Source organism: Exophiala bonariae, assembly GCF_035927105.1.
Source record: "Exophiala bonariae strain CCFEE 5792 chromosome Unknown scaffold_23, whole genome shotgun sequence".
Classification (NCBI taxonomy): domain Eukaryota; kingdom Fungi; phylum Ascomycota; class Eurotiomycetes; order Chaetothyriales; family Herpotrichiellaceae; genus Exophiala; species Exophiala bonariae.
In genome coordinates, this window is record NW_027042498.1 from 503,926 (window position 1) to 517,203 (window position 13,278).

Genomic DNA, 13,278 nt, shown 5'->3' on the forward strand with positions numbered 1-13,278 from the left:
GTTTCACCCGAAGCTTACGATGGTACTCCTTCATAGTCCCATCCATTATCTCCCCGTCTTCGAGTCCGACTGCTCCTACGATTCTCGTTGCACTTGACAAGGATAGTCAATACGGTGAGTATCAGGACAATTAACGCTGCGATCGTTGGAATTAGCACATTCCTTTGCCGTATTTCGTCCCCATTGTATACGTAAGGGCACGTTCCGTTGGGCCCCTCTGCGGTCCAGCAATCCGGCACATCCAGACAGTTGAAGTTGATCCAGACCCCTTCCATCAGAAGTTCTGCATCACTGCTGTCGAATGTCTGCGAATCATTCAATATCTTGTGATATAGATATGTATTCTCCAGACCAGTTCTGGGAAGATCGAAACTCGTGTCGGTGGGACATACATCTGGGGCGGCTCCAAATGGCACGCTCATCGTTGAGAGTCGCCATAGATATGGCTGACCTGATATTCGACACGCTGCACGACGCTTCTGCTGGCAGTTTTCCACTCGCCAATGACCCTGATAGCCGCTTGAAGGGTCAATGACGGCACATTTGTACTCATCGTCATTTCCTTGAACGTCGACTCCTGGAGCTGAGGTGTTCCTTGGCTCTCCTTTGGCCCATCCAAATATTGCAGCTCGAGCGAAATCCCGGTATGGCTCCAGATTGTTCAGTGATACTGAGCCTGTAAATGTCATATTCAACATGGAAGAAATACCACATCGGGTGGCATTACCGATGATGTTAGACAAAGGGTCGGAGGTAGGTTGGTCAAGTGTGGCAACTGCCCAGGATGAATTGTCTTGCGCTATCGAAAAGACGTCGGGTCGATAGTAGCATGCCGCGTCGACATCACTTTCAGCCTCGATGATGCTTGAGGAATTCGAGTTGATGTAACCATGCGGAAAGACCCTGCTCGAGTCAGCGAGAAAATTGTAGCCCTTCATCTGCGGGTCGATATGACCCCAGCCAGCAAGTAGACGTCTACTATCAGTGAGAAGGATCCATGATTCCCCAGGCCAGCCGTCAAGGGTCAGGACATTGTTATCTGGACCGTCCTGTGTCTGAAAATAGCTCGTTTCAGTACTCGAGCTGAAGGAGTCACGAAACCAAGATTTTTGCAAGTCGAAACGATCGTCCTGTAGTATCTCGGGTGTATAAAGGGATTTTGGAAATGCTGCTTCCAGTTGTGCTCCAACTAGTTCTTCGGGTTGCGGTAAATGGCCACCAGTGGGTGCGATGGCAGCATCGGATGGAGCAGTGAAAGGGGCGGCTGCATGTAAATTTATATCTAGATATGCTAAACGCACTGATACTGTATCGGAGGTATTCGAGAAATATGAGTCGTATAATGAAATGATGGAATCCAGGTTCAAGTCCAAGCTGCATTTATAGTTCCCAAGCTCGAGTAATGTTGTCCCTTCAAGCCCCGTAGTGGTGGGGATAGAAGCAGGCATGGTCGACGTGCTGCTGGGAGTGAGGCTAGACGTTGGTGTGGTGGTGGTGGTGGTGGTATTGGACAGTTCTGACTGACGTTTGACGAAGAAAAAGCCATTGGCGTTTGGGCTGTCAGTAGGATTTGTTGCTTGGTCCAGGGCCGAGGTTGTGGCAAGTAATGAGCTCAATGCGGATACATCAACGCTTATGCCACTGGTGGCATTCCCAGAAAGTGGTGGCAGCTCGACCGGACATAGCGTGAACTGCCTATTAATAGTATCCCAGTATAAATCGATAACGAGTCGACGAAATTGAAGAGCTAGCAAGTTAGAAATACAGGTTTGTGCCGGGATATCATCATAAACTCCATCTGCAAAACACGCTTTCGTGAGATATACCCCTGGGCGGGTAATGAAGTTGATTGGAACCTTGGACGCAGCATCTCTGGTAGACTTGAGAACAAAGTAAGCTTCGATGTCCTCAAGGGGATTGTGTCTTGATCGTAACGTACCAGGTACACGATAGACCATAGGGAATCCAGAACGGCTTCGTCATCGGGATTATATATAAGAGCCATTTGATGAGATCGGGCTCATGCTTCTGGTCACGACTCCAAAGCAGGCATCATCAATATTTATCCATTTTACGTGTCCATCACGGGCGAGATGAAATCAGACGGAAAGCAATGTCATAGACTGTTCCAATCGTGCGGCAGATGGCACGTATTGATCGATGGACCGAGAATGATGCTCCTTATAGTATATAACATATGTTCGTATGAGATGATGTATCGGTTGATTGATGAATATAAAGATTCCTTTGATGAGATGGAGACGTTGATGGATGAGCAGTGGTTGAGCAGAAACGGCAGCACCGCCACATCTTTCTCGAGGTCCTGTGGCTGGTGTCAAGGCAGAGGCTGAGAAACTTAGGTAAGTTGACAGGGGTCCTCATCTTTGTGGACTTTTTGACACATCGACATATTTCATCCTCCACGCTGTACATTACTCTCCTCTTTGGCCTGACAATATCACCCACCATCGGCCACTCCCTTTGTCCGCTGACAACAATCATTCTCCTGTTTCTTCTTCTTTCTGGTTTTCTACTCTAAAGCGCCCGGCTCACTTCATCTCTCACGCAACCTCACTTGACTTTCACTGTTAGCGCACCCCTCCACACACCCGCCGCCGCCCTTGCCTCCAATCTCCAGACTCATCACCTTTAACACTCACCCACCCATCATGTCCCAACCAGGACCACCCCCGGGGATGCCTACCCCCCAACAACTCCAGCAGATGATTGCGCTCGAGGCACAGAAGCGAGGCATGACCGTCCCGCAATTCCAGGCCTTTCAACGCCAGCAAATCGAAACCGAAGCCGCAAAGCTCAACATGAGCCCACAGCAGTTTATCCAGATGAAACAGGAAGAGGCGAGACAGAACTTCCAAAGACAACAACAACTACAGCAGCAGCAACAGGCACAACCAGGACAGGGCCAACCGTCTCAGCCCCAGCAGCAAGGCCAAGTTCAGCATATTCCGGTTAATGAGGGTGTCGAGGCAAAGCCAGAGGCCATTGCTGTTGCGAAGTTTCTGCGATCACGAGATCTAAAGACGAGGACTTGCATCTTCAACGGACAGAGGAAAGATATGTTTAAGGGTGAGGAGTTTCGCCATAGTAATTTGTCTCTGGTCATGCACTAACAAGAGCCTAGTCAAACGCGCATTCCGCGAACTCCATTCCGAGGCTTATAAGAAGGCTCGCACCAAGGATCCTCTCCTACCTCAAGTCGAGACTGACCTGGAAGCCCGCCAGGCCGTTCAGCTCCTCCCTCTCTCCATGCTCGCTCTGCGTGTGTCGAAGAAGGATCCTCATGAAGGCCACAACCATGCCAAACCAAAGAAGGAGAAGCGTGTCAAAGGACTTTGGGAGGTCAAGCTTGAACAACAACAAGATTTCGAGCCTATGATGCATTATGTGTGGCTGTACGAAGGCTCACAGTGGAAGACCAAGATGTGGGCTGGTGTTGTCCTTGTTCTGGTCTTTGCTGCTATCCTCTTCCCTCTCTGGCCTCTGGTCCTGAGACAGGGCGTCTGGTATCTCTCAGTCGGCGCCATGGGTCTCATCGGTCTCTTCTTCGCCATGGCCATCTTCCGCCTCATCCTCTTCGTCATCACCTTCTTCCTGTTCGCTCCCGGTCTTTGGCTGTATCCCAACCTGTTTGAGGATGTTGGTTTCTTCGACAGCTTCCGTCCCTTGTGGGGCTGGCATGAAACTAAGGAGGATATCAAGAGGAAGAAGCAGGACAAGAGGGCGAAGCGCGCGCAGAAGGCCGCCGCCGCTGCAGGTGGTGAGAAGCCTGCCGTGACTGTTGGAGACAGCTCTGCCACTTCCGCCCCTGCCAATGGCAGTGCAGTTTCTTCCGGTTCTCAGGCCGTTGTCCCATCCGGTCCCGCACGACGACATGCAGCTCCAACGGTGGAAGAGGTTGATGATGAATGAACTGCCTGCTCTATTTAGAGAGGTACAGGATGTATCAACACACATCATGTGGCGTTTTTGGGCTGTATTCGGATGCGCGTCATGTTTGGCTTGCATTGCCTACCCTCGGCAGTTGAACTGAGTATTTTGGCTTTTCCCATCAAGTTCTTTCCAACAATCTTGCCAATTTCTGTGCATTCGTCGTTGATTCCGTGCTTGACTGTTTGAGATCTTTGTCCACAGGTCTGCTATCCAAATCCGCCAACCCCGCAGAGACCCGCGCCATTAGCACTCGCATACGATCCAGTTCCTGACTCAACTCCCCGTCTCTGGACACGAGGTTTGGTTGAATATTGGCTACTGGGTCTTGCAACGGATCCAGTGCCTTCTGTAGTTGCTGATACTGCGCAACTCTCCGTTTCAGAGCGTCTCGCTTCAGAGCCATCTCCACCAATTGACCACGCAGTTCTAGGTATTCTGAAGCTTCATCGTCCTGCACCTTGTAATCCTGGTGGAGGTGTAACTCGGTGTAATCTTCGGGCAGACTTTCGATCGTAGCGGTCTCTGTAAGATCTACCTCTCGTCGGATCGCGACTGTATCTATTTCCGCACGGTCTTGTTCGGCAGTGGCCTTATTCCAATACAGCGCCTCTATTTGTTCTGCGATATGGCGTTGAGATTGGGTGGAGAAGATCATTCTGTGGTGGGCTTTGATCTTATCATCAACTAAAGGGCGTATTCATGTCAGTAAATTAGGCGATGGGCTAGGAGTTTCGTCGTTCACCTTTGGAAACAATGTCTTGTATGGCTTTATCATTGAGTTGGCCGTCTCCTGGTTCTGGCGCAAAATCTCGCCATGCTGTTGATGGTTGTAAAGGGGCCGATAGATATTTCAGTTGGGATCTTATGAACGCCGCCTTGGTAGCGGTGATCGAATCCTCTTCCATGATTGCAAGGATCTTGAAGAGGTGACTGTGTGATGGATCAAACTTGACTGCGACCACTGTGTGTGCACTTGCCCCGCCAGCGACCAACTGCTCGTAAAGTGGTTTTCCACGCGTACGCGTTATACGGCGGAGCAAATTATGCTGCTAGTGTATAAAGTATCTAAGCGGCCACATACTCCGAAGTAAGGATGGCCGACCGAATTCGTCTGTGCCTCGGTTAACTCGCGGTGATCATCGCTATGCCGTCCGAATATCTCGGATCTTTTTACATCTTTAAAGGAAGCCGGCCATTCGAGAATCTGTCTTTGGTAGTCTATCGGTTCAAGGCTGGTCTATCTTTACTTTGTATATTGGAGACTAGATCTGCTTGAAGGGCTCCTGAAAGCCAACAAGTACTGATCCATAATTGTCTGTCTAGCTTTGGCCTTGCCCTCGTCATGGTGTCGCCGTCTAGGCCAAAGGTCCTCCTATTTGACATAGGAGGCGTGTGTGTAAGTCAGCCAGAGGAAAATCATGTGCCCTCAATCATCGCGCCCCACACTTGGATTCGCGCATGTCTTTCAAGGGCTACTCCATCTAACTCACTTCCAGGTCGTGTCACCCTTCCAAGCCATTCTCGACTATGAGATCGCACGGGGTATACCGAAGGGTTATATAAACTATGCGATTCGGGAGCTGACGCCCAATGGTGCGTGGCACAAGCTGGAGAGGGGAGAGATCCCAAACGACGCCAACTATTTCCGAGCATTCAAAGCCGACCTTGAGCGGCCCGACTTGTGGGCGAAATTCCAGAAGGATCGGCTCAACGTCTCCGATGCTTCCAAGATCCCATCGGTGCCAGACATCGATGCAGAGACACTCTATTGGACCATGATGAGCACGTCTCGAACCCCGGATCCATACATGTATCCGGCTCTGAAACGGCTAAAAGCGGACGGCAGGTACAAGCTCGCAGCGCTGTCCAACACCACCGTCTTCCCCGAGGGTCACGAATTCAACACTCCCAGACCAGACGACGTGAAGAATATTTTCGAAGTCTTCGTCAGTAGCGCCCATGTGGGTATGCGGAAGCCGAATCGAGATATCTACGAATACACCTTCAAGCTACTCCAAGACACTTGGGGTCAGGACATTCGACCCGAAGATGTCGTGTTCACCGACGACATTGGAGAGAACTTGAAGATGGCCAAGAGCGTGGGTTGGAGGACCATCAAGGTCACGCTGGGGAAGATAAAAGACGCGGTCAAAGAATTAGAAAAGGTCACCGGGCTGGAATTGCTGGAGGCCGAAGAGGTCAAAGCCCGATTATAGAGATTTTGATGTTTGTGCCGCGATAAATCACTGAATGTATAGACTGTTCTCTTCAAGTCTCAGAACAAGGATCGTATGCAATAGGCAGCGAGCCCTGATACGATACATGATGAACCTCAGAGGTTCCAATAAGAGAGATCGGCTCCGCTCAGCATTTGATCCCGATTCCCGACCGACCCACGAAATGCCCAAAGTGGTCCGTAGTCGTAAAACCATGACATGACGTCCGAGCACATACATAACTAATCATTGAATATGTTAGAAGCTCATTGACACTAAACCTTTTCCTCACTCGACATTCAGTCTCCTCCCAGGCGTCAATGCGGTATTTACTTAGGATCCCTTTATTCGCCAACGGTCCATCAGACCACGAACTCCTTCGAATTCCCACCACGTATTCGTACTTGACGTCCACGCTGTATGTACATATAGCCCGTACGAGTAACGCAAAGACGCAATCTTAGGAAATACCCCTCCAACCAATAAGACGCCAAAGGGCGCGCGTAGCCTCGCCGAAATCCGACCAGTCAAGACACGGAGCATCCACGCCTTTCGACATGAGCACCTCAGATTTGACACCCTCCCATTATGACACATGTAGCTCACAGAGTTCGACACGCCACCGAATCGAGATGACAAATTGCCTAGGGGCGTGAGGCTGTACGCGGACTGCACCGTTTTGAAGTTTTCCGAAGCGTGACTTACGAACTCCTCTCTGTGTTTGTTCTTCGAGTTCTGTTCCTCTGGATCAATACCGTCAACCAAGTCAGCATCTTCGACTTGGATTTTGACGGCGCACTCGGCATCTTTCCGAGAGTATTTCATGCACTCAAAACACGTCTTTTGAGAGTGCGTCACAAACTATTGATCCGGTCGAGTGATGGGATGGGCTTTCGACGACTTTGTCATCGGACCGTCGAAACCCGAGACGCTTCCAGAAACCAAAACCTTGTCACCGTTCGCTTGATTGAAAGCCTCGAAACAGCTTCCGAAACGCAGGTGCTGAAACTTCATGTCTACTTGCGCCCTCGCCCGTGGTGAAGTCGGTGTATGGGGGTCAAGCATACCGTATGATGCCCAGGCATGCCTATGAGTGGGAGAGCAGAAGACAGACAAAATGGCAAAGAGACTGATGCAGGAGAAGCATTATTGAACTTGGACGGATATGTTTGTGAACCACAGACATTGATTCCTGTCTGAGGTATAGATCATTAACCTGGCTCGTCCTATCACGAGCAGCTAGACATCCTGGGCTTTCATCTTTGAACATCCAACGCACACAAGGCTCGATCGAATTTCATATACGGAGAGGGAAACATGACTGGACAAGATCCTCCACCCCCTTCAAGCAAGCCAGAACCAGAACTTCTCGATCCAGTTGCGAGGAATGCGTTCAGGCCATTCGACAGCGTCCAGAGCAGCCTTTCCGGTGTGCAAGTCGGCATCCTCTGGCTTGACGAAGTGAGTGCGCTTGAAAACTTTCCAGAAGAGATAGAGGCCGAAGAAGATGGGGACACCGATGTAATCGGTAAGGAATGCCTGGTAATCCCAACTGCCTGCAATCGAATCAAATCCGTTGAAGAAGATGATCAAGCTGAAGAAACTGGCCGAGATAATAGCAAGGTATGGCTGGAAAGGTGCCTTGAGAACCAAGGTATTTCGATCAATGCCTTGTGCTTTAAGAGCGGCATGGAAACGAACATATGCGATGCAAATGCTGACCCAGGTGAAAAGGGTACTAAAGCGATCATGTTAGCCAGAGTTGTGGCAACGAATTTCAAATTTCTTACCTGATTGTGGTCAAATTTTGGAACCAAGCAAATACTTTGGCGGAACCTGCAGAGCAGGACAGGTAGGTGATGAGCGAGATTGAGCAAGTGATCAATACACACCAGATTGGGACACCACTCTTGGAGCACTTGAGCAGGAATCTGGGGGCCTGTCGATTTTGGGCAAGAGCGTAAAGATAGCGAGAGCCCGTATACAAAAAGGCATTTGCCGAGGAAGAGGCAGAGGTCAAGATGACAGCATTGATGATTGATGGAAGGACATCGATACCGGCACGGCTGATGGCGATGACCCATGGGGATTGGGCGGCGCCGGCAGCACCAGATTCCCGGGCATTGATGAGGTTCTCATCGTTGGATGGGACCAAGACACCAATTGCAAGAGATCCCAAGACGTAGAAGAACAAAATACGCCAGAAGACTCGTTTTACGGCCTTGGGGATGTTTCGTCGTGGATCTTCAGCCTCTCCGGCTGCGACAGCCACCATTTCGACACCACCATAAGAGAAGGCGGCATTAACAAGGGTTGACCAGAGACCTAGGAAGCGACCAGTACTGCCACTCGCGATGTACGGCTTCATGGCACCAGGGTTTCTCCAATATTGGAAACCCAAGCGATGCTGACCTGGAACACCACCAACATCGATGATGAGAGCTAGTATCAACAAGCCGACGATGGTGATGATCTTGATCGAGGCAAAGATGAATTCAGCCTCACCATAGATTGACACGGCGAAAATATTGAGGCAGAGGACGAGAACAATGACGAGTGAGATCCAGGCGGCCACGTTGATGTCACGAGCCCCGTTCCAAAATTGAATGACAGTGGAAGCGGCCGAGATTTCAGCACAGAGAGTGATGGAACATGAATACCAATTGTTCCAACCAACGGCGAAACCCATGGCATCGTCGACATAACGAGCGCAGAATTGTGGGATGGCACCAGGTAGAGGTAACCAGGTGGCCATTTCACCGAGGGAGTACATCATGGCGAAGACAGCAATACCAGTAAAGGTATAACCGAGCAGGACGGAAAGAGGACCAGCGTTCAAGAATGCACGACCAATGCCGAGGAAAAGACCGGTTCCGATTGTACCACCGAGTGCGATGAATTGAATGTGTCGAGATTTGAGACCTCGAGAGACATAGCCATATTCCTCAGCCGTGGCGATGTCGCCATACATGTCCGTGGCTTCATTGAGCTTGGAGCCTCGGCGGGCCTAGAAAGAGGAGGGTCAGTACATGGAAGAGATAGCAACCGATCGGGAGCAAACTCACCTCACTCTTGTTCGGCTCATGGTGACTTTGGATGGGGTATTGCTCTGGCGAAATTGAGCCCGAGGTCTCATGGAAATCGGTCTGCTTCTCTGCCATAGTGATGGGATACTCAAGATGGATGGGAAAGTGAGATTGAATTGACAGGACGGTCCGACGTCCTTTTGATGCAACAGGTCAGTTTGATAGGGGAAGCGCAATGGTGCGGACCTGACCATAAGACAAAGGCTGAAGACAGGTGGGACAGTGGGTGAGCAGGCGGAAGACGTATGGAGTATAAGTATGGCATGATGATGGCTGGAATCCGCGCAGACTCCTGGTAGGCAGATATTGAGCCTGGGGTTGGGCAACGATGACTTTGTTCAGCCAGAGAGGCATGAGATGTGAATCGGTGTTTACGACGGATTGAGAAATGTCACCTTGTGACCCACTCGGGGCCAGCTCGAGACAGGGCTGGCCACGATCAGGCGAGGGAAAGCGAACGCCAGACAGCCAGGTTGAGCAAGTCGAGGCCGACGGAACAGAATTAAACTCACAGGGTTCACAGTAAGGCTCAATGATGAGTGGTGGCTATTTGGAACAGTAAATGTGGAGGCCATTTGGCCGAGTGCGAAGGAAAGGAAGCTAATGTCGGTGAGTGGTGCAATCAGCGACGGTGCGTGGTGGAGAAGAGAGGGAGTGATCTCCGTGGGAGTATGGATTTGAGCATCACAGCCAGTCAGAGGGTGCCAACCATCACTGGCAGCGAGTGGCGACGACTCAAGTGACAAGGTGTAAAGTTCGACGACGCCCAGTCATAAAAGTGCAGAAGTTGAAGTCGACGCCAGCCTCGGTTGGTCAAGTTGATGGAGATGAACCGGGTTGAACAATCCACTTCAGGCGCAACACTGCTATCAGTGAAACCAAAGCAGTAACAGCCTCGCACCACTCAGAAGAGGGAGGAGATGGCGCCACTATTGCAGGTTGTGGCAGCATCTCTTGGCTGTCATGCTCATCTGTGGCCTGGCAAGAAACTCGTGCAAAGTGACAATTTGACATGGTTCAAGGTTGGCTACCTGGTCAGTAAGGGTTAGCACTTGAAGTCGTGACACATGGAAAAGAGCACTCAGTGTGGGGTAAGAACTAAATAAGCCTCTCCCTTCAGGCTTGAGGCAGCCAGCAGCTCTTTAGTCACAACGCGGAAGCTGAGAGGGTGCAGGACCAAAGCATCGATTACGAGGACAGATGAGCGTGAGGTGAGAGGGCGCCCAGGACTCAGAACCAAGGCCTAAGGTGTGATTATTGACTTTGGACACGCGTTTGTTAATGGCAGTCACAACCTACTTCGTATAAGTCGACAGGCCCGACCCTTGCCCCAAACCAGATGCTCCTCCAATTGCCAGTTGCAGTGCCAGTGGTTACAGTCCTGCCTCGGGGATTCCCTTCAGGCTTCAGGTAGTCCCAGGGCCAAGGCCCAAGAAACCCCAAGCAACCGGCAAGAGGCCTTGATTCTCTTCAAGAGTTCTGGCACGCCATCAAGAATCCTTCCAAGCTTTGATTGTCCTCTGGGCGCGAATTGCTTAATGGAACAGTTTTCAAACGCAACGTTTCCATCCAGAAGATGATAATTCAATACCATGAAAATTGGTGTGATTTTCCATGGCCCATGCAGCTCTTCTGATCCAATACGAAATGATTTGGCACACCCAAAGTTCGATCGTTGCTTACTCGTACTTCTCAAGGGGCATCGACAACTGTTGACAGAGTCGCATCTGGCACCGGGTCACAGCCTTCAATTTCCAGGGCTCCCGGCGAACTCCAGATCGAATCCGCCCCTTGGCCTTAGCAGTTGCTCATTCCGCGCGGGTCCACCATTCCCCAAACGGTTCGCTCCCCGCACAGAGTTCGGACTGATGCTGCTAGTGGCTTCAAAAAGAAAACGATCACGCCTTCTAGAAGCTCATCCACAATTCACTCCACTATCATGCGCCGTCAAATCATCATTTCTTTCTCCTCATCCTCCTCCTTCTCTCGAAAGTCAAAAGCCATTGTGCTGTTTCAACTTCTCTTAGTATGCTCAGCAGTCAAAAATCGTGGCGTGCCTTGATCGAGCAAGGATGAATGACTGAACACTACAGGGTACTACTGTGTAATTCTTTCCCAGTGCAAAAAATATGAAGAATACGCTTTCAGACTATCTCAACGCCACCTCCTGCTCTTCGCCTCGTGTTACACGCCATGTAACCTCCAATAACAAAAAGCAATACACACAGAGATCACCATATACAGAATGGATCCTACAACTTACAGCCTTTCTCCAAAATCGGCCATGTTTGAGTCCGAAGGTAAGCACCCCTGACATTGAATAACTCGTGAACAGCTTTGACCGGCACGTATGAGAATTCTCACTGTCATGCAGATGAGGAGCATCCCATTGGTATTCGTATTTGCCCAAGGCTAACCAGCCCCCAGGAACTTCTATCCATCCTTGCTGCTGGACATAGGAGTTGTCCTACGGAAATCTCAACAAGCAACATCTATCCGCGATCTGACCCGGTTCCTTCCTTCCTCGGGATTTTCCGAGATCCACAGCCTTGCCCGTCCTTATCAATTAGCTTCCCGATGTTTGCTGCTCCATGTGAAGCATCATGATCCTTGTACCCTATGTATGAACAGCCTTTCCTGACCCTGCATGCCACCATCCTCAATCGCTTTGAATTCATTGATGAAAGAGGATTGCCAATCCAGAAGAAAAGACATGATTAAATGACCGAGAGCATGTTGTCAGCGGTAGCCTTTATCCGTGCCAAACCTCTAGGAGTTGTCACATAGACCTGGTGGTTGGGTTCAAGCATCCCGGGCAGTCTAGGCACCCCCCTCCACATGTTTTCATAGCCTCTCTGCACTGCCTGGTCCTGCGGCCCTTTTCGCTCCTGAGGGAAGGGACTCACGAAGCGACGTTGAGGCGACGCACCTCCCGCTATGGGAGGAAGTCTCAGTGGTTGAAGCCGCTGCGGTCGCTGGACGACGGGAGGGATGTCGTTCGCATGGAGAGGTCCCCTCTGAAATGGCAGCCCTGGCGCTGGTCGACCATCAGGCAACCGCTGAGGTCCCAATTCGCACGGGGCCGGTCGCTGAGCAGGTGTATGCTCCGGCGCTCTCACGCCCGCGTTCTCCTCACGAGCTAGCCTCACATATTCAGGGTTCGGAGGGCGCCCTTCCTGCCGGCAGCGGCCGCAGACTTGATTGACTCTTTTATCGACGAATACGGTGTCGTGGTTTGGAATCTGACGGTGGTGCTTGCTAGCCGTCCTTGTTTCGCAACTCCAAACGTGCACGCTCCAGTCATGGCCGCAGAGAAAGATACTGTGGACGCCTCGACACATGGTTCGACAACTCAGATGGTAAGGTAAGCGTGGTGGACGAGAGGTGGGGTGGAGTTGTTGGGGTTTTTATTATCCGCTGGATAGCATGGCGTAGTCTGAATGGAGAGCATCCTCACCAACGGCTAGGTGATGCGCTTTGTGCTTTATGTTGGTGATAGGTAGGTGGACTACGTATGAGAATTCTGCTTCGCTTCACTCACTTGTTTCCTTCCCGAACAGTGTCTTTCTCTCACATCCCAATACTTACCCGAAGTGACGAGCATTGTCACGCTTTTACAAGAAAGCAACATTCAAGAGTGACAAGTGGTTGGTAGCTGGAGTGCAATGTATTGCTCAATTAGTTGGCGTTTACTTCACTGCCACTCGAGGGATACAGAAGCTTACTGATGACTGGTTCATGAGACTGAAATGTGATATGACATTCTGACTTCCTGGTGATCCCGGTGCCACACAACGGGGTTTTTCACCGGCATGGCCCGCCTCCCGTCTTCTACACTCTCTAGTCGGTCATTGTGCTCTCTGTTACACCTCTTCATATTTGAGTCTCCTCAGACATGTGACGGGATCTGCAAATTGGTACTGAAGCGGCGGAACTCGGCTAGCTCGGCAGCACGCCGTGTTGATCTCACTTCCGGGCATTCGTTCCCCGGCCCACGGTCCTGCTTGTCCGCTGTAAACGAGCGC

At 50.8% G+C, this 13,278-nt stretch overlaps 5 protein-coding genes across 5 annotated transcripts; 2 read left to right on the plus strand and 3 right to left on the minus strand.

Annotated features, from left to right (window-relative positions):
- Positions 1-14: 14 nt before the first annotated feature.
- Positions 15-2,005, minus strand: LTR84_006234 (uncharacterized protein; the record flags this gene model as incomplete). The annotated part of the gene is made up of 2 exons (XM_064849795.1): positions 15-1,880; positions 1,940-2,005. 2 exons carry the CDS (start codon positions 2,003-2,005, stop codon positions 15-17), a joined length of 1,932 nt encoding a protein of 643 aa, XP_064703550.1.
- A 664-nt stretch (positions 2,006-2,669) lies between these two features.
- Positions 2,670-3,930, plus strand: LTR84_006235 (uncharacterized protein; the record flags this gene model as incomplete). Its single annotated transcript, XM_064849796.1, has 2 exons — positions 2,670-3,087; positions 3,143-3,930. The coding sequence occupies 2 exons, from the start codon at positions 2,670-2,672 to the stop codon at positions 3,928-3,930; spliced, it is 1,206 nt and encodes a 401-aa protein (XP_064703551.1).
- A 139-nt stretch (positions 3,931-4,069) lies between these two features.
- LTR84_006236 (uncharacterized protein) lies at positions 4,070-4,856 on the minus strand (the record flags this gene model as incomplete). The annotated part of the gene is made up of 2 exons (XM_064849797.1): positions 4,070-4,635; positions 4,694-4,856. The coding sequence occupies 2 exons, from the start codon at positions 4,854-4,856 to the stop codon at positions 4,070-4,072; spliced, it is 729 nt and encodes a 242-aa protein (XP_064703552.1).
- A 437-nt stretch (positions 4,857-5,293) lies between these two features.
- Positions 5,294-6,167, plus strand: LTR84_006237 (uncharacterized protein; the record flags this gene model as incomplete). The annotated part of the gene is made up of 2 exons (XM_064849798.1): positions 5,294-5,347; positions 5,448-6,167. 2 exons carry the CDS (start codon positions 5,294-5,296, stop codon positions 6,165-6,167), a joined length of 774 nt encoding a protein of 257 aa, XP_064703553.1.
- Positions 6,168-7,511: 1,344 nt separating this feature from the next.
- On the minus strand, positions 7,512-9,328 carry LTR84_006238 (uncharacterized protein; the record flags this gene model as incomplete). The annotated part of the gene is made up of 3 exons (XM_064849799.1): positions 7,512-7,905; positions 7,958-9,174; positions 9,233-9,328. The coding sequence occupies 3 exons, from the start codon at positions 9,326-9,328 to the stop codon at positions 7,512-7,514; spliced, it is 1,707 nt and encodes a 568-aa protein (XP_064703554.1).
- Between the last annotated feature and the right edge of the window lie 3,950 nt (positions 9,329-13,278).